The sequence below is a fragment of the Triturus cristatus genome, chromosome 2_1, assembly GCF_964204655.1.
Source record: "Triturus cristatus chromosome 2_1, aTriCri1.1, whole genome shotgun sequence".
Classification (NCBI taxonomy): domain Eukaryota; kingdom Metazoa; phylum Chordata; class Amphibia; order Caudata; family Salamandridae; genus Triturus; species Triturus cristatus.
In genome coordinates, this window is record NC_140581.1 from 450642426 (window position 1) to 450669103 (window position 26678).

Sequence of the window (26678 nt, forward strand, 5' to 3'; positions counted from 1 at the left end):
TCTCCTTGTGCCTGACCTCCATTAGTAACTTGTGACTTTTTGATAAATTGAGAAATCTGTGTGTGTCTATCCAGGACTAACCCTGTGTCCTCGGAAACCTCTAATCTGTGTCTTACCAAGTCCTGTACATGGTTCTCAAGTTCTGAATTGCTGATTCTTTGTCCATCCCTCAACTGTGGATGTTATTTCGGCGTGGCCTGGTTTCTCCATCCCCAAGTTTTTCTTAGATCTCATGTTGTTGAGCTTCAGTGGCATCCACTCTACACTACAGCTCCTTGTGTTTGTGTGCTTATGTTGCCTGTAACGTCTCCCTATGATCTATCTTCGTCTACACTGTGCAAGGAGTGATTCAAGTCTCACATCGTTTTTGAGAAATCAGAACAGAGATCAGAGATGTCCTTTTTAAATTCCTGTAGCATTAGGTTTATATCTCCCTTGGTTGACGGTACTTGTGAATCTGCAAGGTTTTTCTGGAAGTTACCCCTAGACGGTGATGCATCTTAGCTGTAGGCTTTATTTGTTTTTTGAAGTGCCAACCGTTTTTTATAGAGGTGTACTTCAGGTTCTTCCCTCTTGTAATGTCCATTGTGTTTAATTGAGTAGGCCATCCCAAGTCATTGCGGTAGCGTAGGAGCCCACTTAATGGGTTTGAGGTTGCAAAGGCCCCACATCAGCTGCCTCAGATAACTCTGATTCTCTTGGGTCCATTTTCGCCCTTGCCTCTGGTGGCACTCCACGCACTCTCACATGGCATCTTTCAGTTGATTTCTATTTTATGTTGCTGTTTTAAGGTGGATTGCGGTGTTGATAATGTGTGGCTGTCGTGGGCACAGCTTCATCTCTTCACCCACATAGGTTCCCAGTAGAAGCCCTGCCTTCTCGTCTCCTCCGCTTTTATGGGCATATCACTCAAGGCCACTCCCTCTTTATGGTATGGTGGTCACCTGCAAAGGATTTAGGTCGCCCCTCTTTGGCAATCCTCCACCAAGGATCCAGGGCCAGATCCACTTGGGTCCTGTCTCAGCACTGTCAATGGGATACACCTTCTTGTGCACTTGTGGGAGGAGCCTCTGCCTTCCCATAGCAAGCTTCATTTCACTTTCTCATGGCAGATCCCGCAGAGCTGGTATTTACACAGGCTGAATCCTCTATTTCATGGTGTGTTCCCCTTCAGCAGTGAGGTGGGGGGGGGAGGTAGAGGAAAAAGAGGCTCAGAGAGCTCAGTGAGTGGACACATTATTGGTTCCATGGCCACCACATGGCACAGTTCTAATACAAGTAGTCAACCTTCTATTGCCCAAGGGTGATATTAAACGGGTCCTGGACTCTGTGAAGAGAGGATGATGCTACTTGCTTTACTTTATTGTTTTGAAAAAGGGTGAGGTCTTAGACCTATTGTAGACCCCTCCCGACTAAACGCCTTTCTGAGAAAGGAAAGATTCAAGATAGTCACTCTGTCTCATATCTGATCAGTATTGAAACTTGGCGACAAAGGAGTGTCCTTGGACTTGTAGAATGGGAATTTATTTCCATGTATCCATCCTGCAATCCCAGTGCTGTTAATGGCGAGTCAAGGTGGGTCAGGAACACTTTCAATGCACCGTGCTCCCGTTTGGCCTTATGTCGGCCCTTCGCAGATTTACAAAAGTGGTGGTGGGGGTTGCTGTCCATCTTCTGAGGTCAAGGGTACAAGTTTTCCCATACCGCAATGACTGACTGCTACAGGCAGTTCACTTCAGTCAATCGTAGACCACCTTCGAACGACAGACAAACATTTGTCATTGTTGGGTTTTAACATCAACGAGCCACGTCCCACCTGTGCCCAGTGCAGAGCCTTCATTTCACTGGGTCAGTTCTGGACATGGTGGCTTTCCAGGCCTTTCGTCCAATTAATCAAGTTCCAGGTATTCATGATGTGATCCTGGTGTCTCAGGATCATTCCTGGGTTTTGGTGAGGATTGCTCTGAGAGTTCTTGGTCTCCTGACCATATTCATTCTCTTCATCCCAAATGCTGGGTGGCACATGTGGGCCCTGCAGTTGAACATCCGATCCCAGTGGGTCCAGCATCAGGGATGCCTCTCCAATTCCATCCAGAGGCAGTGTAGAATCTGCAGTGGTGGCAATCTCACCTGCTGAAGGCCCCACTACCTCCCCCACCGAGAGTGACAAACACGTCACTACTGGGTTAGAGCGGGCACCTGGGAGAGGTGGAAATCAGAAGACTCTCATCTCCGGTATAGAGTCAGTTCCATATCACCTTTACACATTAACAGAAAGGTGGAGGGTAGGCCACCGTTTGTCCCTAAAGAGTATCCATGAAAATACAAAACCGAGTACGGTAGCACCAGAGAAGACAAGCGAAAGACAGAAGGTGTGTGTCGTAATCCTACAAGAACCATCAGAAAGCCACTACTTGTGCTACCGTATTTAATTTTGTGTTTTCACTTAGCTCCATATCAGTCTTCTGAAGCTTTAAACAATCCATATGTCCATGAAACATTTTCTGCTATCCATTAGAGTGGGTTACTGGATTCTGTGTTAAAGGGCGCAACACTACTGAAGTGGTTGGACTAGCAGCACATTTTCCTAGTCGCGAGAAACCTGATGGAGTCTCTAAATGCCAGATTCGATGAAGTATTCACTCATTGATTGGTGAGCCATGAGGGTCTTCATCCCAAGGTTTTAAATGGTGTCTTAGAGCAGTGGAGTACGCCATGGCTAGATTAATTTACCACTCTTGAGAATGTTCAGTTTCAGAATTTCTTTGTGCTAGAGTTTCCTCAAAGGTGCTCGCTAGGTGACACATTTCAGTTGGACTGGAAGGAAGGACTCCTGTGTACATTTCCACCGCTACCTGCCCTGCTTCAGGTTCTGAAAATGATCAAGACCTCCCAATCAAAGTCATTGTTAATGCGCAGATAGGACTGTATGGTACCAAGTTCTCTTGAGCCTGTGCGTTTGTCGTCTGATCAGGCTTCCATTTCGAGAGGACCTCCTGTCTCAGTAACAGGGTAGGATCTAACATCTGAGTCTCCAGAATCTCAACAACACCGTGCGTAGAAATTGAAGCGCAATAGCAGCTAAATGCATATGACTTAACGACTGAAGTAGTTCATGTCATCCTTGTGGCCAGATGCCCAACCATGAAGTCTATCTCCGTTGGGCATTTATTACCTGGTGTGGTGTCTGAAACACTGACCCTTTATAAGCCAAACTTTCTGATGTTCTTTTGTTTGTTCTTTCAAGTGGCTTTTAGGTGGGCACAGTGAAAGGATATTTACTGGTGTTTAGGCCTTTGTGTTTACCTGACCAACTGTCTTTAAGTTACCAGTTTTGTGTTTTATAAATGTTTTGATTGACATGTTTTCCCCAAACCATTTGTTATGCTCTAATAGCATCTGAACTTTGTCTTGATATTTATCATGTGTACATCCTTCGAGCCTATGCACAGTCATTCCTTAAGGCTTATGACACTTAAAATCCCCTTCCTTATTGGAATTTACATCAGTAAATTGATGAGTGAACTGTGAGCGCTTTTGGTGCAACTGCCCTACACCACTTTCTGCTCACATCTGTACTGAGGGCACAGGCAGCCTTCTGACTAAAGGACATGACCCCCTTCCACGTTGATCAGTCTGTCACTCTGGCAGCATTTTTTTCCCCTGCCTCACCTTTTGATAGAGGAAGAAAGACTTATTCGCCTCATTCCTAAGAGGGCATTGAGATTTTATATCCAATAACCATTGTGTGGATGAACAATTCTGAGTTATTTTTTGATAAAAAGCAGACTCTTTCTAGGTGGCCAGTCCTCTGCATCAAAATCTGGAACACATTGGCCAGGAAGCAGCTCCTTATATGCCTGTTTCGTCCACCAAGACCAATGCCACTAAAGTGACCTTGGAGAGAACCGTACTTGTTCTGGATGTTTGCTTGACTATGACGTGTTTGTATGTGCATAGGTTCACAAAACACTATTTTCTTGGTGATGAGGTCTGGCGGGAAGGTCACTTCACCTGCATGTTATGCAGGAGTGTTTGCCCGGTCGCGTCTGGGGCAGGACAGAGTTACCACAGACCCACACAGCTCCACCTACCAGCGTACAAAAGCTTCGCTGAAGAATTCTCCAGATACAGCCTTGTATCTGGGTATAGTCTAAAGGTGAAGAATCTGTTGTTAGATTTAAAAAATATTCCACTAGAAAGAGCATTACCAAAGGTAGGTAAGTAAGAATGAAGTTGCACAGTACCCTGAAAAAAATCTTTAAAAGTTGAATTTAGCTAAAAAGCGAGCATGCAACTACTGTGCTTAACCTCTGCTATAAACCTTACAGTTGTCTGAGCTGTACTTTCTATGTTACCAACTCATACATAAAATCACTACTAGTTATTGTTGAAAATGTAGCTGACATTATAGGCAAAGCTGAGTTTCTCCTGCGATTTAATTTGGTCTACCCAGTGTCATAGGAATCCCCAATTACTTCCATACTGATAAAATACCGGTCACACCTCCCTGACCTTCTTGGAGGTCACTGAGTATTTCAGCGATCACTAAATAACAGTAACAGTCTACCAGAAAGACTGTTACTGAAGGTTAGTAACTTTTTCTTCTAACTGTAGATTTCCCTCCTCTTTAAAATCCCCAGGCTCCAGACTGGGTCCAGATTTTTCTACAACCATTGCTCCCACACGTTTGTAGATACTGCCATTCAGACTCAGAAGCACCGGTGCATGTACGCGCTACTCTTTCACACTGACGTCAGTTACTCTCTTTCTGCTCCTTTTGAACCAGTTCCCGAGCTCCATTCCCAACTTCGTTGGTTTTACCTACACCAAAGTCCCTACAAACTTGACAATGTGCCAAGGGAGATATCTGAAAGAGACACGTTAGTGATAGATTCCTTATCTTAGAATACCCCCAGGCGTCAGACTGGATCTGGAAACGTTTTTCGTCAGCAGTACCCCTGCACGTCGGTAGGTGACGTGCGGCTCCGCGTCTGTCGCTGGCGTCGTAAGCGCCGAGATGACATCACGGAGACTACTTATGCGCCATCTATGCGCGCTTACGTCAGATCTTTCTTTTTTTGCGCCAGTAAGCGCAGATCTGGTTAGAGCACATACCTTAGTCACTTTTTGACTATCTTTTTGAGACTTTTTGTCTCTTGTAAGTTTGTAAGTTTGAGTCTACTCTGGTGCACATAGGGATGCCTGGTTTTAAGTCTTGTGGGGCTGCCATCGCAATATGTCGGTGGCGGACCCCCGCGAAGTCTGTCTCTACTGCCTGGAGAGCGACCACGACTCCCGGTCCTGTATGGACTGTTTGGCCATGGCCCCGAAGGCCTTGCGGGAGCGGTGCCTGAAGCTGTTTGAGTTTCGGCACTCGTCCCCGCGCCGTTCACGGTCCAGGGGCTGCTCCAGGGAACGCTCAAGGGGGAACCAACATAGCTCCTCGGGCTCCAAGTTGTCACCCTCCGATTCGGGTAAGAGACGACAAAAAAGTCGAAGAATCATTGTCGCTCTCCGACGTCTCCCTGTCGGTTCCCGGATGCAGACAAGGGGGACAGGGGATCTGCCCCTGCGGCTCCTTCGGAGCCCGGGAGTCCCGCGGCCTACCCACCTTACCTGGGTCCGTTGGCGACTCCCGCACAGGTGCAAAAATTTCTTGCTACCATGGACTGCCTGTTTAGGCCTCGGGCTCCACGGTCCCGTGTCAGGATCCTGTTGGGCTGTCGGAGGCACCGGTGCCGCAGGATCCTGTGCCCCAGCGCCACCCCTGAGTCCGGCGCCACAGTGGGGGCCATTTGTTTCACCCTTGCCCAGGTTCTCGGACAATTTTGTCCCTACCTGGGATCCGCATTGGAACACAGCGCCGGTTTGGCCCTGTCCGGCGAAGTTCCCGGCGCCGTTTGTTCCTTCCCCATTCCCTGCCCTGCTGCCGCAGTCTGTCTCACATATGGCGGAGGTGGAGGACGACTGGGAGGGGTCAGAGGACCCTCTTGCTCGTCAGTGTGACAACGAGCAGGACTGGGCGGACGAGTTGGAGGAGGCCGGCAGCCTTGATCTCTCCTCTGACCCTGGGTTTGCCATGGAGGAGGGCGCTTCGTACACAATGGTGCTCCGTCGGGCTGCTGAGGTCCTCTCTTCCCTGAGGTGCTCCAGACGGCGTACACTTAGTCGGAGCCCCTGCTGCCATTTAATGATGCCCTCACTGATGTCTTACTGGGCACTTGGTCGCAGCCAGCCACAGGGGCCCCGGTGGATAAGAATGTCGCCAGGCGTCATCGCCCGGCGCCGGGTGACCCTGCCTTTCAGACCACTCATCCTACGCCCGACAGCCTGGTCATCCAAGCTTCGACGTCCCAGAGTGCCTTTCCCACGGCTCTGCCGGATAAGGACTCTAAGACGCTGGAGCATTTCGGCAAGCGGTTGTTCTCTTCGTCAAGCTTAGGGCTGTGGTCGGTAAACACTGCATGCCTCTTGGGCCGCTATTCCCACGCAGTGTGGGTTGCCATTGCACAGGTGTTGCCTTAGTGTCCTGAAGAGACCCAAGCTGTGCTGTCTCAAGCTTGTTGCCAAGGGTAAAGATGCTGCTAAGTTCGCCATCCGGTGTGGTTGGATACCGCGGACGCACTAGGTAGAGCAATTTCTACGACTGTGGCGCTTCGTAGCCACGCCTGGTTGAGATCTACCGGGTTCTCGCCAGATGTACAAAGCTCACTCATGGACATGCCCTTTGATGGCACTCGCCTGTTTGGCGATAAGGCCAACAGTGCACTGGAGCGTTTTAAGGACTCGCGGGCTACGGCCAAGTCCTTAGGTCTTTACACAAAAAGCCCAGCCGCTCCTGGCTTTCGTTCCTTTCGTGGTCACGGAAGGGGCGCCCAGACACGTTCCTTCAGTAATTCTGTGCAGAACCAGCCTCAGCGCGGCCACGGTTTCTGCAGGGGCGGGTCTGGGAATCAGCGTGAGGGTCAGCGTGAGGGTCAGTCCTCCTCCGTCCCTGCTGCTTCTACCTCCAAACCTTCCTAATCCAGTGGGTGGCAGGATCCACCATCATCTCCCCCACTGGCACGCTATCACATCGGACAAGTGGGTGTTGCAGCTCATTCGCAAAAGTTACTCCCTACCCTTTCAGTCCACCCCTCCAGCCATGCCACCTCAGTACCACCGCATGTCGTGGGGAACACTTGGCAACTCTCCAGCAGGAAGTTACGACCCTCTTAGCCAAGGGGGCCATCAAGGGCATTCCTGGGCCAGATGTAGGGAGTGGTTGTTATTCCCACTACTTTCTGGTCCCCAAGAACGACAAAGGGGGTATGCGTCCCATTTTGGACCTCCAGATAGTCAACCGCTTCCTCCCGAAGGAGAAGTTCAAAATGCTGACTCTGGCTCAGGTCTTGGCTACCCTCGACCCTGGAGACTGGATGGTAGCGTTGGACTTGCAGGACGCTTATTTTCACATCCCCGTCCTGCTGGCCCACCGGCGTTACCTGTGGTTCACGGTAGGCCAGAAGCATTTTCAGTTTGCCGTGCTTTGCTTTCGGCCTTACCAGCGCCCTTCGGGTGTTCACGAAAGTGATGGAGGTGGTCGCAGCTCATCTGCGCAGGTCAGGGGGTTAGTCTTCCCCTACCTCGACGACTGGTTGTTGAAGGCGGGCTCGCCCCAGGCAGTCGTCTCCCACCTTCAGACTACGGTCGACCTTCTGCATTTGCTGGGGTTCTCCATCAAAGTGCCGAAGTCGCACCTGAGTCCCTCTCAACAGCTCCCTTTCATCGGAGCGGTTCTGGATTCGACGCGGTTTTGGGTTTATTCTCCCAAGCAGCGAGTCCGGGATATTCAGGCTATGATTCCGATCTTTCAGCCTCTATCCCGGGTTTGTCAGGATGATCCTCCGGCTCCTGGGCCTGATGGCCTCCTGCATCCTGCTAGTACAACATGCCAGATGGCATATGTGGGCTCTGCAGTGGGACCTGAAGTTCCAGTGGGCGCAGCATCAGGACAACCTGTCCGATCATGTCCAGATCTCAGAGGGCACTGCACGACATCTGCAGTGGTGGCTCACGAATCGCGATTGGGTCAATGGCAGATCCCTCTCCCTTCCCCAACCGGAGCACACAGTGGTGACGGATGTGTCCCTCCTGGGATGGGGAGGCCACTTGGGAGAGGCGGAGATCAGAGGACTCTGGTCTCCTGCGGAGTCCCGGCTCCATATCAACCTTTTAGAGCTTTGGGCGATCCGACTTGCACTGAAGGCATTCCTTCCCCCTGTCCGGGGAAGTGTGGTGCAGGTGTTCACGGACAACACCACTGCCATGTGGTATTGCAACAAACAGGGCGGGGTGGTGTCCTGGACCCTATGTCAGGAGGCTCTGTGCCTCTGGACATGGCTGGAACATCAAGGCATTACCTTGGTGGTTCAACACCTGACAGGTTCTCTGAACGCCAGGACGGACGAACTCAGCCACCGGTGCTTGATGGATCACGAATAGCGTCTGAACTCGGACGTGGCACAAGGTCTCTTTCAACAGTGGGGAGAGCCTTGGTTAGATCTATTCGCCACCGAAGAGAACGCGCAATGTCATCAGTTCTGCGCGTTGGAATTTCCTAGGCGGCACTCGCTAGGCAACGCTTTTTGTCGTGAGAGGAGTTGCGGTCTATTGTACGCCTTTCCGCCTATACCACTTCTGCCCCGAGTGCTGAAGAAGATTTGGCGCCACTGGGCCCAAGTCATCCTTGTGGCTCCGGATTGGGCATGAAGATACTGGTATCCCGAGCTACTCAGCATGACAATCGTCCCCCTATCCGACTGCCTCTTCGGGAGGATCTTCTGTCATGGCAGCAGGAGACGGTCTTCCACCCGAACCTGTTCAGTCTCCACCTAAATGCGTGGAGGTTGAGCGGCGACAGTTGACAGCCTTCGATTTTTCTCCCGAAGTCTGTGATGTCATTCTGACAGCCAGGCGTCCCTCCACTAAAACGGTATACGCCTGCAGGTGGAACAAATTTGTGGCATGGTGCACAGCAAAGGCTGTGGATCCCCTCTCTCCCCCTCTTTCTGAGGTCCTTCTGTTCCTTCGTTCTTTGGCCCAGCAGGGCTCTGCTTTGGGCACTATCAAAGGTTATCTTTCGGCCATCTCCACCTTCCTATGGCTTCCAGATCAGCCTTCTCTGTTCAAGTCCCCGGTTGTTAACCGTTTCTTGAAAGGCATTACGCACACATTTCCTCCCGTGCTCTTCATAATGCTTCAATGGGACTTAAACCTTGTTTGGTGCCTAGATTCCAGGGATGACTCGAAGTTGTGCCACAAATTTTACATGAAGTATCTGAAGGCAATCAGGGTACAGGAAGGAAATTTGTATGCCATGGAGAACACCAATTAACAATCCCTCTCCAAGTCATGGGCTGAGCCTGCTCCACATCACGGGGTCGTTTCCACTGCAAGTCGCAGGCTCATGCCAATTCCTCATGCAAGTCCAAGTAAGTGCAAAAAAGCCAATTGGAAACGTTTTCCTCTTGCCTCTCCCACGCTGGGAGGAGCTGTGTAGTTGACACTTCAAGTTCTCAACATCGCTGGTATCATCCGACCCAGTGCTTATTACAAGGCTGGTCCCAGCGCACCCGAGTTCCCTGGGCCATCGATCCTGCATCAGGCAGAAACCATTCTGCAAATTTTCAAACTGATGTCTGCTTTATCTGGAATGCCTTTTTGCCTCATGGAGCTATGGTGGGGCACCAGTAGCACTTCTGCTTCAAGGCCCGTCCCTGTCATTGACTGACCTCGTTGAGCCTTCTCACACCTCCTTGCTGGCACCAACCCATGCCTCCATGCTGACCGGGATTATACCGCAGCCGCCCCTGACTCCAGCAGCGCTGGTTTCAGATCTGGTCCCAACATTGATTTTTTGACCTAGTACCAATGTTGTTGTGCTCCGAAGTGCAACCTCCAACATTAAGTGATCCTCATTCTCTTCTTCAACACCAGTACCACAGGTGGCTGGAGGCCTTTTGTGGCTCAGAGTCGGATGCAGTCCAGGTGCTTCAAAATGTACCACTTGGTGATAGCAACGTTAAGTTGGATAACTTACTCCCCACTCCCTACACAGATGCTGGATTTCACCTGGACTTGCAGAATTCTAGTTGTCGAGACACTTCTCTTGAGACTCGGTTAGAATCCCCAGTGGGACCACACACAGAGAAGAGTGCCACATTTGCAGTTTTTGTCTTCAGACTGTCAAACGTTATTAATTACAACTTCCAACAATTGAGACAAAACCTAACTTGTTGGAAGATCTTGTAGCCAGAGCACGCCATGCCAGAGCCTTTGCTGCGAATTAATGAGGCCCTAACGTGAACTTTGAAGATGTCATCGATTAAGCCGTGGTCCACTCCCCTAGTTAGTCGCTCAGTTGCTAGACAACATAGTCTGGCCCCGCCTTTTCCCACTCAGCATCCATGGTGAAGTATTCTTGCCGGAGATTGCTACTTCTGTCTTGTCAGCGGTGTTGAGTTTGAGACAGTTGGCTTTCATTCAGTTAGCGACATTGGTCATGCAGGCGATGAACTGGTTTCTTTTTTTGAAGTATTTTATTGATTTTTGAAAACCTCAGGACATTCTCTTACAATAATAACAAATTACCCAACCCTCACTGCTCAAACAAGGCTGGAGGAGACCAAAGGTGTCCAATCACCCTCGTGCGGTCGTGGGCGTCGCCAGTTCTCTTGCAGCTCACTTCACCACTGTGGCAACTAGCACTATTGGTCTGCAGGCGACAACTTGTCTCGGCTGCGTCTCCTCGGTGCTTCAACCTGTGGAGGCCACCATGCTTTTCTCCGGATCGGTTTACTCTAATGAGAGCCATCAGCAGGTTCCCCCCGGCCAGAGCCACTCCTCTCTGTTTGTGGAGTCTGGGGGGGGAACAGGAGAAAAGATCCCAATCCGACCTTGGGCGCTGGAGCTCAGTGGTTACACTGCTGCCTCCATGCATCCCAGGCCAGGCCCTCCGGTGACCTTGTTTCTTGTGTCTGGGGTTTTGTCCAAGGGGGAGAGTTGTGTGCCATTTACATAGGAGAGGATGTTGATGTTGTGAACGCGAATGACGTTGGCCAGTGGAATCCTGAGTACGTTGAAGAGAGTGGGGCTCAGCAATGAACCTTTAGGCACTCTGCAGATTAGTTTGATGGACTTCAGAGGAGTAAGGTGCCAGACTGACAGCGTTTTTTCTATCTGTTAAGAAGGAGCAGATCCAGCGAATAGTGGGTCCTTCGATGGTAATCTTGTGCAGGTGCCTGATGAGGCCGGGTTGTGAGACTGTGTCATATGCTACAGACAGGCACATGAGAATGAGTGCAGCCACGTCTCTGTCGAGGATTATGCAGCTGTTGTCTGTGTTGGCAATGAGTGCTATTTCCTTACTGATATTGTCCCTGAATCCAGACTGCGTGGCATCCAGGAGCTGGGGGTTATTGAGGTGGTCTGTTAGGCATCGGTTGATTAGTTTCTCCAAGGCCTTTGCCGGGTTTGTTAGGAGGGAGATCATTCTGTAGTTGGAAAACGTGGCTGGGTCAGTGGATGATTTCTTGAGCAAGTGCATGATGATGGCATGTTTCCAGGTGTCCAAAAATGTATCTGAGTCGATGCAGGCATTGAGGATGGGTGTTAGTGCTTCGTTGATCAGTATGAGTCCTTTGGTGAAAGTGCAGTGGGGCATGGGTCAGATGGAGCCCCGAGTGGATGGTCTTCATGGTAGCATGAGGTCAGGGTCTGTTTATCGGCCGTGATGGGAAGTTGAGTTGTGAAAGTGGTTCCGTTGAGGGTCGAAGTTGCTGTATATGGAGGTGATCAGATACACTTCAGTGGAGGAGATCCTTGATGTAAGACCACTGAGTGATGCCTCGGGATAAAATGATTAAATCTGAGAAATGCATTATTGTTTCTGAAGGGCTCGGCATATATGTATTGTGACCGGACATTATGACCAGTAATTCCTTCTGATTGTTGAATGTATGTTTGTTATCGTAGTTATAGTATAGCCATTCAAAAGAAATAATGTATTTCTTTTTTTTTTTTAAGCTCATATTTAAGGCAATATTCAGTCAGAGTTCCGGAAGCTTATTAATGATTTTGGTTGCTTGGTACCACAAGGCACTTTCTGCTACAGCTGTATGTATGTGGTATATGTACAGTGCAAACCCGGCCAAAAGGCTGCAGAGTGTAGGTTCAGGGTCAAAGGCAGAATTCAGTCAGTCAGTGATAGGAGAGGTAGCTGACTTATGCAAGCAGAAGTGTACTGTTACTGCATTGTGTTGTAGTGGTGTTCAGCTCTTTACTAAACTGGAGCAGTGGTGAGGTGGTCCTAATGGATCCTGGGTACATTGGTGTAAAATGCCTGCGGGCTTGTTTTAAAAAATGTTTTTTTTTACACATCTTAGTCTCCAGTCTGATTGTTCCCTGGCTGCAGATGTGCCGAATGCCACCTTAGATGATGAGCTTGTATTAATGGAGTTCCACAAGGATGGAGCTGATGCGATCATACTTCTTAAGTCCCTGGTGGAGACCTGCGGCGGCATTTGGAATGCCACTACGGTGGTCTGAGGGCCGTTGTGAAGTCTGGGAAGCCATGAGACAGGTAGTTATCTCCATTCTAATGCAAGAGTGTGAGGGCTTGAAGAGCAGTTCTGAAGTCACTTTCTGGAAGAAACAGTTTCCATTTGTTAGAAGAGAAAGCTGCTGCCAGGCCTTTTTTGCAGTGTGTTCTCACTTGGTACTGGCGTTCATGGTGAATCCATGCAACTTAGCATTCAGTGAATGCTGGGGTTGGAAACCATCATGGTTTATGTCATTGAGCCAGGTTTGTACAAGCTCCTGCTTGATTTTCTTGGCAAATAACGAGAATTCTGTATTGGTTGCATTGAGCCTTAAGTAGGCACTTAACGTCCAGGCGTGGATGACATGCAGGGTTTCAATGTGTGGGGCAAAGTAGAGTTGTTTCGTCAGCATATTGGTGAATTTTGATGCAGGTATCTGTGAGCAGAGCCCTTAGGGGCTCCATCTAACGGTTGATTATGGATGGATGGATGGATAATTATGCCTAGATTTCTTCCAAGTTGGGTGAAAATTGTTCTGTGAAATGCTCCATTTTGTTTTAATTTGTTGAAAAGTTTTATGGGGGCACTGCTAACTGGCTTGCTTGCTTCACTTGCTTGGATCATTTCGAATCAAGTATTTACACCTCACCTCTTTGAGTTCATCCATCACCACTGGGTCTAACCCTTCATCCAAGGGTGTGTTTCTCTGCCCTTCCATGCCCTCTGCTGCGGAGAAGGCGTGCCCACAACGTACTGGCCAGTGGGTCTGTACATTGATGGAACTAGTGACAAGTGCTGCTGCTTTTCCATCTCGCTTTGGTCTCTGGAGACCCAGAGGCAGTGTGGAAAGGCAACCGCCCGCCTTGTTGTCCAGTAGGTGCCAGAGGCAAGTCATTGTGCACTGCAGATATGTCACACCAATGTACTGCAGGGTTCAATTTCACCAGAAGCCATCTTTTAGGGGAAAGAAGATTGGCATCAATAATAGTTTGGTTTTTTTTCATTGTAATTTTGCCTTGCAGCTGGAAGGTTTTTAAGGTCAGATAATGGAGTTCTAATAAAATTCAGTATTTGCCAGTGGTTACATAGCGTCTAGCACATTTTGTCCTTTATTGTAAAGGGATAATTTCCTTTACTTTACGTGGAACACAGATTTCATGCAATCTAAAGAGCTGGCACTCTTGTTTGGATGGCATAATTTCTTGGCAAGGGAGCATCATCTAGATGTCAATTCACCAAAATGCCAGGGGTAGCGGAAGTGACATCGCATGACATTTGACCTTTACTTTGACTCACACACGCTTACACATTAACACATACTCACGCACATAAACACACTCTCACCCACAAGCATGCATACAACATAAATTTAAGAGCATTTTTCCTTTTACTTACTTTAGTTTCCAGATGGGAGTATATTTCAACTAATGTACTCATTTTTTTATTATACCAATAGTGAATAATTTGTATTATAAAAAAGTTGACAGAACCTAGGCAACTGATGCTCCTACCAGCGTCCATTAGGAAGAGCCCCTGTGTTCCAGGCACTGATTTCGCCACCTGAGGCCAGAGGTAGCAAGGGGCAAGCCTGAGGTCGCAGCTGCGACCCTAAATGAAGTCCATGTGGATAACCAGCAGGTGTGCATTACATTTTGTAGCAAGACTCAATAACGTAAAGTAGTAGTCAGCCTTACCATTTACTGAGCCACTTCTAGAGGTCGACGAGTCTGCCTTAGATACGGTCAAATATTCCGCTCGATGTCAGACATAATAGCGTTGAATGCACCTTTGTTTTTGAAAGCATGCAGTCTTGATGCTTGTGCCAGTGTTACTTACTAAAACGAACCATAAACATTCAATATGCGGAAAAAATAATGAAATATGCCGACACTTAATGTTGCTCAATTTTGGGTAATAATTTGGGGTCTGTTCACTTATTCGTTTTCTTTTGGGGAGGAATGGATTATATGAAATCTGAAACCGCACACAGTAGTTATCAGACTGCATTCATGATTTCTGCAGATTTGTTTACACAGCCGAGTGGGTCACTGTTAGGAATATATATTGGTGTGTCTAACCTCTAATTTGGACATTTGAAACCTAAGGGGGCTTAATCTGCCTTCTCAGTGTTTGAGGCTGATAACATTGGTTTCATTTTGCGTTTACTCTAGGTCAAGACTGCATAGGTGAATTTATCACTACATTTATTGGTTGATGTATTTTTTCTATTCTTTAGCACCAAGGAGGACCAGTTCAGTGTTAGTATACAGCCCCCCGTTGGGGAGCTGCTGTTACCTGTGACCATGTCTGAAAAGGATTTCATAAAAGAACAAGGTGAGCAAATCTTTGCAGCATGTTTGACTGTTTATAGTCTGTGTGCCCTGTGAGTGCTTTACTGCTTTTCAAGCAAGGCTTTGCATCCGTATTGATATTTAATATTAAAAGTGCCATATTACTGCATACATAAGTTTATATTTGTAATTCAGTCTGCTTAAATAAAAAAAACAATTCTGGCTCCAATTTGAGTTAAAACTATCCAAGGGTGTAACAGGAATGAACTGCGTCAAAATAAACCACAAATTGATTCTGATTGTATGCAGGAGTCAAATGGTGAAATATGCTCGTTTAATATGTGTTTAAATAAATCCTCAGCATTGGAATTCCAGCCGACTTACTTCTCAGTTGAGGTTTCCATTTCTGCTCCATTTGAGGACCTGCAATCACATATATATTAAAGTTGCATTGATTGATTGATTGTTATGTTAAATGGCAGATTATACTCTACACTGATCAACTGAGGAAGTCTGTTTTAACACATGCTGGCCGATGGCTTTTACCTGCGTGCTATAAGGACTTTGTTCATGTAATTGTTGTCATCATACCACTGAAACAAGCAGCGCGCTGAAAAGTTTGCTCTGTAAATTTCCTTGCGATCCATTTATATTTGTCTTGATGTTCCTGCCCTTTGCTGGCTGAAGTCTGCCTAGCTGCTGGACAGGCTGCTCAGCAAGCCAAGGTGAGTGATTGAATGGGGCTTTCCTACAATAGCGTTTCACTGTTCTCGTCCTCTGAAAAACACTGACGAAGGGGGTAAGTGAAGCAAGATATTATGCCTCTTCTCTTTCTGTTTGCCACTTTATATGTTGATCAACTTCTGCATGCCTTGCTGTGCCGGCATTTTTCCCTGAGTGACCGTTCCGAACCATGAGTGCACACAAGACGGGCGCATGGAGAATAGCTCTGGTCCTCTGTGGAGTTGTTGCCAAAATGTCTTTTTTCTGCTGCCATTTTGCTTCTGTGGTTGTTGATTATGTCTCTGAGCAGGGCTGGCAGCTGTTTGCGGTGGTTAATAGAGCAGAAAGGCTACTCTGAATAAAGCTATTTGAAAATTTGTTTATGTGGAGTTTGTGTTCGTCCGCGGGGGTCTCTTGGCATTGCTCGGTCTGTCTTCCTGAATTGATCCTTTAATGCTTGCCTCGATGCTTGCAAATTTACTAATGTTAAAACCCCTTTCTTGCTGCTTATTTAGCATAGCTTTCCTGCTGTAGCCGAGGGCTCTTGCTAATGCCTTGTTTCGAGATAGAGTCTCTAACTCTGTGTTTGTTACCCAATTCTAAGACCCTAATCATTGCTGAATTGAGTTGCTCACAGAAAAATCCCACATCACAAAAAATAACTCTATACAAATTCAAGCAACAGAAAGGTCACACGGGTAAAATTAAGGTCTATTTGACTAAGTAGAGCTCTTTGCATTTCATTGCTACGATTGGGTACGGGAGGTGTGGGAGGGTGGGCGAACCGTAGTAAAATAACCCTGAACACTTCTGATGTGTAAACTCTCAGATCACCCTTTTAGTACTGCCAAAGCCTTTAAACTATCGCCTTGGTCCATGCAGTGTCTAAGAAGGATTGAAGGGTTTCAGTGCTTTAGATTGCTTTTCTTTAATGGATGAATGCTGAAATGTTGCAGAAGCGCACGACTGACCATATTAATGCACCTTTCAAGAGCCGCCTTTAGTTCGATTTTCATGTGCATACTGTAACAAGTAGATTTAATTGGCCGGCTTAGCAAACCAGTACAGTGATGAGACAATTTTCAGAATGCCAACCTACTGTGGTCCCAAAGTTCTGGTTACGGTTCTACAGACATTACCGCCTTCCTGTTGCTTTTTGTGGCAATGTTTAGAATGCGTATTTGATGCATGGCATGCAAATCAAGGCTAATACAGCTCTCCCTGCACCTCTGCCTCAGTTGTTGCCTCCAAAATGTTTTATGTAAATCTATCAGTCGTCTCATCAGCCTGAAAGAGTGAGCCGATTGATTTAAATAAGGCTCTGGCCAGTCAGCCATTTATCATGCTTACAGCGAGGCCCCAAGACTCATCACTACTAAACAAGCACTGCGCCGCTCAGGCATGTGAAGGAAATGTTGAGGGACCTTGTTGGACAGGCGCGCCAACAAAGTCCTATCTGCATTAATGTACGGAAACATAGCAGCTGAAGCCCCCCTACTAAAGACTCTTCTTCATTCCTCCTGCAGTGAAGGCTGATGAGGGGGATGTATGGTGGAGGGGACGCTTTGCTAACTTGCCTTACACCATAAACTGTTTTAATCTATCTGTAAGGAAGTTTTCCTCTGGTTCATTCCCCATAAAGTCTTGTATCCCAATATGAATTGGAGGCTCATTAGAGGACGAATGCTGCGAAGATTTAATTGAAATATTTTGTTTTCAATCAAATCTGATGAATTTAATTTAGTCTTGAGTTATGCGTGGAGTAAGGTAATTTGTTCTGTGCAGTGTACCGTGTGTTTTAGGTGCAGTGTAGAACAGTGATACTCCCGCTAAAGGGTTAGGCTCCTAGCGTCATGTGTGCTTAAGTCACTTGTTGCTTTGAGAAAGCCAAATTGAGTCAATAGTGTTTGCTCTCAGGGTATTTGGATTAAAAAATGGCAGAGTTTGGTATTGCGACCTCACTTTTGCAATTTTGAATCATTTATATATATATATATATATAAAATATAGTTTTCACTGTTTTTAGGTTGATTGGTAAATTGTGTTTAGTTCTTACCAGTTGAGATCCAATTGATTATTAAACAACGGTTTGCTAGGAATCGTAAGCAACACACACCCTCTGCCATGCATTCTTAGTGTCAGCCTAGTACAAATACAGTAAACTCCATAATTGTCTCTGCCTGCTCCTTTATGCTAATTTTACGACTGTTTTGTTGACCAGTTTAGCATTGCTTTATGAGTTTTGGAAATAGAAGGTCACAGTCGCTTTCTTCATCCCATGCTTTTTGGAGCCACAGCATTGTGTTTTAAGTGAGCTTTACTGAAATTGCATTTATTTGTAGGTCTCACGGGTGTAGCTGGATGGGAGAAGGTAGGACTCACTGGAAATGGGGATCCTGAGACTACCTATTTCTCCATAACTAAGCACCAACAGACATCAACTTATGAATGTGCCTCATATGTTGATTCTACTTCCAAAACTAGTGGAGTTCTAATCAATCACCAGAAGTTGGGAAACTGGACTAAGAGACGGTGTCATTCTGAAGGCTCCAATCACAAACACAAATGCTTTGCAAAGAACATCTGTGCCTGCTTGGTTCCACCTGATTGGCCAGTCTTTTTAACATTTCCCGCCTGGTCTTGCCCTTTATAGGATTGCATTTCTATTAAAATGATATTGTGTTTAGAAATAAATTCCAATAAATATTTTCATGCTTGACTAATAGGGTATTTTAGCTGAGTTAATTGGTTTGGAGGGCCGACTGTGGCGCAAATAACATAAAAGAGAATGAAGCCATCTTTTATAGAATGTCTTTTTAGGAAACCATCTTCTGTGTAGATGAAATAATTCCTGTTCCAGTAATCACTGATGACGGGGGTGGAGGTGATGGATGCAGTCAGTTCTCCAAAGTCAGTCCTAGAGGACCGGATCCATGCCAGATTTTTAAGATAATTTACATTCTTCTGAATGTGGATATGCTAAAATCCGGCATGGATCCGCCCCTCCAGGACCGACTTTGGAGAACCTTGCAGTAGATCATGGATACAAACATGGTCGTATGGCACCAACTTATGAAGCACAACTGCACTGTGTTCTGTAATTAAGGTTAAAATATCTGTGTTAATGCACATTTTAATGGCATTTCTTTATGGCCCCATGAACAGGCTTGCTTCAGATTATTGTAAAAGTATATAGCTACTTTGTGTTTGCCAAAATGTATTAAAACTTACTTCTGCCTTTATTTATTGGTGCCTCTGAATTGTGTAAACAAATATGTAGTACAAAAATGGAAACTTCAAGAAAATACAAAAATAAAACAAACAATTGGGTTATGGATGTCGGTGACAAAATTAGAAAAGGAATAACTCTATGCTTTGTTATTAGACTATAGGTCCATTTGCACATGTAAGTGAATATCTAAGCCTTGTGAAGTGTCATCAACCTAACTCTAAGAGTATGGAGCACTGGACAGGTTTTTCCTGGTTCCTAATTGGAAGACATTTTAAGTTTGCATAAGTGTTATGCTTTATTAAAAAGAATCCCATGGTTGGATGGGAACGGGGATGCTTTGTATTGTTTCGTAATACTCATTAAACTTGTGCTCTCTTTGGCGTTTTCACGTAATTAGCCTGTTGGATGTTATGAGGCACTACAGTTTGGGATCTGGATTGTGGAAGACATTTGATGTGAACTTTATGACCACTGCTTTTTGTGGTTGAGGCATTTGAAGAGGTTGGAGTTACTAGGCTTGTTATTTCTCTGTAACGTGGGCTGGGTCGAGTGTCTGTGATGTACTGTGTACATAGGGAGGTTAAGGTGGAATAGTTCTAGCACGTTTCTCATTAAGTCTTTACATAATTTGTTGCCTCGAAGCAAGGACACCTCGTATAACAGTTTGGTTGGGATGGAGGGTACTAGGCAGTCAGGATTTTCACTTGTTTGTTTGGATAAGAGTACTGCGTGGCTCCCGCATGAATCTTTTGAGTTTCTGTGATGGGTCTGTTACCTTATAATAGGATTGGACTGATTAAGTGTAGGGAAGTGCCCCATTTCACATGGTTACCTCCCACTTTTTGTCTGACATCTGATGCAACCTGACTTAATGTGCCCTGGGTCCCTGCCATTCAGGTTCCCAGGGCCTGTGTTCTTTCCCAAACCTGCACCTTTGTACCCACAATTGGCACATCTCTGGCCACAGGTAAGTCCCTTGTAAAAGGTACCATGGGTATCAAGGGCACTGTGGCCAGTCAAGGCTTCCAAGGGCTGCAGTACCTATTGTGCCTCCCTTAGAGGCCCTGCACCTTAACACCCACACACTGCCATTGCAGGCTGTATGTTTTGGTGCAGAGAAAAGTGAAGAGTCGACATGGCATACACCCCCATTTGCCACCACCAGACATGTTTCTGGACCCCTGGGTAAAGTCTCCGCTCTCTGGGTCCAGAGACAAAGCTCATCCTGGACAGAGGTGCCATGCCTCCTCCTCCAGGATGGGCTGCTGCCTTTGGAAGCTGTCCCTGCCTTTTGCTGCCCCCAGCAACTGGTTCCCATTGGTCTGCCCCCCACTTTGAGTAGGAGAATCGGCAGTAAAACCAAGCTGTGAAGAGGTGTGCCCACCTTTGCCAACCCCACCCCTCGGGTGGCAAAGGCGAGGTGAAGCACACTTTTCCACCCACCCCCCCTCCAATCTTGAAGATGAGGGGACTCAGCCAATTAGGGAGAGGCGCATGCCCCCTCCCACTGGAGGGTGGCATAATAGGGGGGGTACTCACCCAAAGGAAGGGGCCCATTTATCCCAACATGCACGCACCTTTAAACGCCCCTACATTTAGTATTTAGGGGCAAACCTGAACCTTGCCTCCTCAGATTTGAGGAAGAAAGATGAAGGACCGAAGAGCTGTGCTGACACAAGAAGAGGACAACTACTGCTTTGGCCCCAGCCCTGCCAGTGTGTCCGCCTTGCCCCTTGCAGTGAAGAAACCAGCAGCCCCCCAGAGGACCTACCCTGAACTCACCTTACAGACTCTGTCTCCTGTGAGCACCAGATTTGCGCAACGAAGACTCCAAGTCCAGAATCCGGATTCCAGCGACTCTGTGATTCTGCACCCGACGCCCACGACCTGAGTTTGAGTGGCCCAACACCACTAAGAGGTCTCCCCAGCGATCCTGACTTGGGATCTGGTGATCCCCAACCTGCCTCAAGACGATGCCTGCAGCCTCAACCTGAAGGGCCCCCGACCACGACAGGAGCTAGTAAGAAAAGATAATACCAAAAGACACCCCTGCACCAGACGCCCCACAGCCTTGGGTGGCCCAACCGACAGTGTCCAGGCATCCCTAAAGAACCTAACTTACCTCTCCAGCCGGTGGTCCCCTTCAGGAAGTCTCCCTTGCCGAGCCTGCAGCAACTTTACCAAACTAAAGGTCTCCATTGAAAAGCACAGGGTCCCCGACGTCCTTTTGGCATGCTGCACACGGCTTCCCCAGTGCCGCTGGTGGTGCAGCTCCTGTGCTCGTCGTTGCCCCCAGCAGTGCTGACCTTAACCAGAGTGACATGCTTGTAAGCAGTCCCCTTGGACCCATTGGCTAACATTGGGCCCCTGCACTCTACACCAGGCAGTCCCAGTGCCGCCGGTGGTCCAACTCGATTGCCTACCTAGACCTCGAGTAACCTTGGTTTTATCACCCAAAACTCCCCTGTGTAAGATGTTTACTCAACTGCATTTTATTCCATAGGAACCCATGTTATGAGATTTTGGGCCTAAAATGTTCGAAGTGTTGAACTGTTATTTTCTATGGGAAAAAGGAAACTTTAGCTCAAAGCCAAGAAAAGTGTTACCTTGTATTGGGAGATACTTAAGGGTGGTATCTAGACATACCACCCCCCAGTACTCAAAGTAATCTATAAAGTATTCTAAAAGTAATTACTTTTGTAATTCCATCGTTTTTTCAAAGTGATACCAACCTGTAACATTTGCAAATTCATCTTCAAATGCATTTCTGTGTAAAGGTTTACCATTGAAATTATATTTACCTACCTGTACCACCAGTGTGTCTGGATTCAATCTCTGAGTCTGTGTATCAGTCTTGATTGACTGAATACAATAAATGCTTCACACCCCCTCTGGATAAGCCTAACTGCTTGCCTACACTACCACAAAGAGAGCTGTTAGTACTTACTTACGTTAGCCTCTGATATACCTCTGATGACTCCCTGGACTCTGTACACACTATACCATACTTTGGTATAGTATATGCAGGGCCAGCTTCCTACATTAAGCAAATCATACCTTGAGGTTCAACTGTTAGCTTTTTCTCATGTCTTTTGGAGCAGCACCTTATCTGCATGCATAAGTGTTTCTCTTAGACAAGATAGGGCCATCTTTCCCCCGCATGACCTCATAGTGGGGGGCTCAGTGTGCCACCACCGACAGGCTACATCTGTTTTGCCAATAACCATGCCCGCTGAGCTATATTTTTAATACATTTCACTTCTCTCACACACTCAATATATTCTCTGGTAAAATTACTGCATTTCAGGACTTCAGTCTTTTGGGGGTTCATAGACATGTAAATTCCTGCCCTCATGAAGGAATCTTCACCATCACTTTTGTAGATGTATTGTAGTTGGGTTTTTGGGCGGGATGTGAAAGTTATGAAAATGAGTGTTTTTGTAAGGGGCTCAGAGAACAACTCATTGGGTCCCAGCCACTACCACTGGATTGTTGGTCCTTTCTTTACAACATCCCTGTTGTCCATCGATACCATTCCGTCTGGAGTTTTAAAGTTAGGAGCCAAGTGCTTAGAAGGTTTTCATGAAGGGACATTGCACGTTTTCTTCTTTTTTCTATTCTATTGTGGCATCTTCAACTCACATGATAACCTTTAGTGTTCTCTGTTAATCATATATTTATTACCTTTCAAGCTTGCTACTATATTAATTTACACCTCTTTTTTGCACTCTGTTCTCTGCCATTGGGTATGTTCTGACTTTTCGTACTTGTGTGGTCATGTTCAATATCCTGTGCAAATACATAGAGAATATTTTTTTGCAATCTGTTTGCCAGGTGGGAATGCTTGGCCCATCTCCCAATTTTTCCTCAGCATCCACTCAGTGGATGATGATGTGTCTCTATAAACAGCTACCAAGGGTTCAGAAGTTTTGCTGCTTTAGCTTATTTATGTGTACATTCTTCCAGTAAAATATAAATATCAATCACTGGTAATTTGACAGGCACTTGCCACTTCAATCATATAATTTGTGTCTTCGTTTTTGTAAGGGCGGAAATGTGTGAGTAGCATTGCTCTTTAATTAGAATATAACCTAACATACGTTTTGTTTTTTCTATCCGCAGTTATGTTATCATCCAACAGGTAAAGGGTTAAGCCAGGGCCTCTCTTAGGTGAATAATGTTTTTCCCAAGAAGAATAGGGTTAACTACAAAATAAAACCGCCACTATTGTTACTACAGTAGGATGTCTCTTTTATAACAAACTATTTGGCATTTAAGATGTTGAAGCCCCATTGACATTTACGACCTGGCTTCAAACAGGAAAGTACTGTGCCATTTACTGTGCAGTTGAAAACATGGCACTCTTGTATAGGCATGCTTTTGTCTATCATGTGGGTTAGTGGGATGCTGGAACATTTTTTATGCTTTCACTTCCTTCTTGCTAGTAACAGCAAATGGCATGGTAAATGTGTACATTTCACTTATATACTGACAAATCTCTACCGGCTTCCGATTGAAACCAGAACTAAATTTCTGCTGACCTGCGTGGTCTTCAAAACCCCCTCCAACCTCGCCGTGTTCTTCACAATTTTGGGAGGCAAAATAAAACCAGCAGGACAACAATGTAAGACTGAAGACAAAGAAATGCTGTTGTCATGTAGCTGCTTCGCAATCTCTTTTCACGTGTTCTGTGGACACTGTGGTGGGTAAGTCTTCCTGAAGACATGAGGTGTTAAGAAGATCTACTAAAGTATAGGAACAAAATTAAAATATACCTGCTTAACTGTTATTGATTTAACTAAATCACTGCATCTAACTAACCATCACTAACTGTAATTCAACCAATTAGTTTTTTAACCCTCTCTCCTTTTTATGCAAGCTGATCTTTTCCATCCAAAACAGAAAAACCTTTTTTTGTTATATATGCCTAGAATTCTCTATATTGTTGTGATCTCTTTTCCATATTCTATGCAGTAAAATTCCAAAAAGCTTGTAATGTGCCTTTAATTGCATAATCTGTCATGTACGGGCCAATTAATGAGTTTCCTACATTCCATTGACTCCTATCAGTATTCAGCAGCCATGGTGCAAAAGCTTGAGTTCAGAAGGTTGTATGCCTTAATCAAATTCAAGCTTGACTGAAAGACAGTCGACTACTATTTAATAAATCTAACAAAGGTGATTTTCTTCATTCGAGATCGTGGATCAGGGAATCTAGCTAGTAGGGAAAAGGAGGGGTCTACTTGATGAGTAAGACGCACCTCAAAGGAAGAAAAGAAAACAATTTCTTGAGTCCCCTCACTCACCAAAGTTTTCCCCTAGGTGATATGCTTCATCATTGGGGCCATCCCAAGCATCTACTGCTTGGGGCGTGCTGCGACTTGCGACAGTTACGTAGGAGCACTGAATTTTAAAGACTATGTGTAGTGCAGTGAAGGGGGAGTGCTGTGGGTGGGTTGATTTAAAAATTACCTAGCTAGTGAGCGTAAATAAGTTTATTCTTGCTCCTAGTTGGTAAAGGATAAAAAGGGGTTTAATAAAAGGTAAGAATTAGGTAATGTGCTAATAGTCCCTGATATTGGAAGTCAACATGTTTCGAGGTTATCCCCTAAACCTCTTCTTCAGGACCACATGGGGACCAGCCCCATGTGTACCACTCTGTGCACATCCTGTAATAAAGTGAAAAAATAAGAAAGGGAAAATAATAAACGCGCACCTCAATGTCAGCATAAATGAATTGCATACGGTTAAACTGAACACGTAGTATTTAGTAGTTAATCAAAATTAGCCTCATGGTCTGCCTGGGTGGAGGAGCCTGAATAACCTTGACTCGGCTTGCCTCCGTCTAATTGACCTACTGATTCCCATCGGCGGACCGCATGTGATGGGAATCAGTAGGTCAGTGAGTGAGGGGACTCAAGAAAAGTATTTTATTGTCTTTATTTGAGGTGCGTCTTACTCATCAAGTAGACCCCTCCTTTTCCCTACTAGCTAGGTTCCCTGATCCACGATCTCAGATCTTTTTTTGTCTTATATATACCAAGGAGGACGAACCTAGCTATATCCTCCTCTCTCCCCTCTTTGTTTTGGTTTTCTTCATTCCACAAGTGCCAACAGTATGGTAGGAAGATGGGGCAAGTGATAATAAAAGAGGTTTTATCTTCAGTGGGAAGGATACGGTGCAAGTATAAATCCTTGGTAGTCTTCGATGGGATCCTTGTCCCTTACCCTTTATGACAATCAGATAATGAAGAATTGTGTATTGGCTTTATGAAAAATTTGGAGCACGCTACCATTAATTGCAGATTGGCTACAAGAGCATTGAGTAATTTGTGGCTTAACTGCGTCACTGCTTTGACTAGAGATTATGAGTTGCAAAAGGTGCAGAAAGCCATGTCATTTGGTCGCAGGATTGAAAGAAAATGTGATTTTAACTGCAGATCTAGCATGAAATATCCTTGGTTTTTATAGTAAGATGAAAATTTAAAACAATATATGCAAACAGCATCAGCCATTGATTTGTTTCATTATGTGTGTCACGTTAAGGTCAGTTGCATTATTCAAAGACACCTTTGTTTTCTCGTGTCCAAAGCCTCCACTGCGACTTATGAAATTATCACTCTGTTGGCCCCAAACAATTTGTTTATCCAGGTAGTTTACCGATCAAATGATTTATCATATTTAAAAATTATTTTTAAAAAAATTGTCGCATAAGCATAAAAATCTTGGGTTAAGAGACTGGAGGCACTGATGATATTAGGTCATGGTTTCAAATACAACACTGAAAAGAGCTATCCTCCAGCAGCTCAAAAGGGAGAGTGAGGGAAAGCAGAAGATGTTGGAAGTTTGGTGGTGCACTTCTTGGCTTACATCAGTGAGAGGCATAACCTACTTACTTCTCACCCCAGGAGCTGCAATCCCTTTTTTCACCATCTCTGCTTCCAGAAACGGCCTTCACTTAAGACTCATCATGATCTGTATTGTAGTTTCCACTGATGCACAATGTTTACTGCATTGACCTGCTCCATGCCCCGCAAGTAGCAAAGCATCATTTGTGATGCACATGGAGATATTGCCATCACCCCCTTGAGCCAGTACTGCACTTCTTTCTTGAACCATGAGATGTTGAGCTAGGAATGTTAATTGAGGTATTGGCTGAGACGATCCTAGTGTTTTGGGCAACAAAAACAAGGTGATGGATTCCTCGCAGAGAACAACACCCTGGACTCATCCCAATCCGGATTCCGCAGCAACCACAGCACCGAAACTGCCCTCATCGCCGCCACCGATGACATCCGGGCCCTGCTGGACAACGGCGAAACCGCGGCCCTCATCTTCCTGGACCTCTCGGCCGCCTTCGATACCGTCTGCCACCACACCCTGCTCACACGACTCTACAACGCGGGTATCCGTGACAAAGCCCTGGACAGGATCACCTCCTTCCTCACCAACAGAACCCAGAGAGTCTGCCTCCCTCCATTCCGATCCGAAGCCACCAAGATCACCTGCGGCGTTTCCCAAGGATCATTCCTCAGCCCAACCCTCTTCAACGTCTACATGATACCGCTTGCCAACATCGTCCGATCACACGACCTCAACATAGTCTCATACGTCGGCGACACCCAGCTGATCCTCTCACTCACCAAAGACCCCGCCACCGACAAAACCAGCTTCCACGCAGGGATGAAGGCCATCGCCGAATGGATGAAGAGCAGTCGCCTGAAACTGAACTCGGACAAGACGGAGGTCCTCATCCTCTGCTCCACCCCTTCCTCCTGGGACGACTTCTGGTGGCCAGCCTCACAGGGAACTACGCCAACACCCACCGACCATGAACGGAACCTGGGG

At 46.3% G+C, this 26678-nt stretch overlaps 1 protein-coding gene across 2 annotated transcripts in view; it reads left to right on the forward strand.

The window, feature by feature from the left end:
- The window catches only part of AP3B1 (adaptor related protein complex 3 subunit beta 1), a 1836520-nt gene that overhangs the window by 1657164 nt on the left and 152678 nt on the right, over nucleotides 1-26678 (forward strand). For both annotated transcript variants that reach the window (XM_085632261.1, XM_085632260.1), the window contains exon 25: nucleotides 14821-14918. In XM_085632261.1, coding sequence (XP_085488387.1) covers nucleotides 14821-14918 — 98 coding nt within the window. The remainder of the gene's footprint in view (nucleotides 1-14820; nucleotides 14919-26678) is intronic.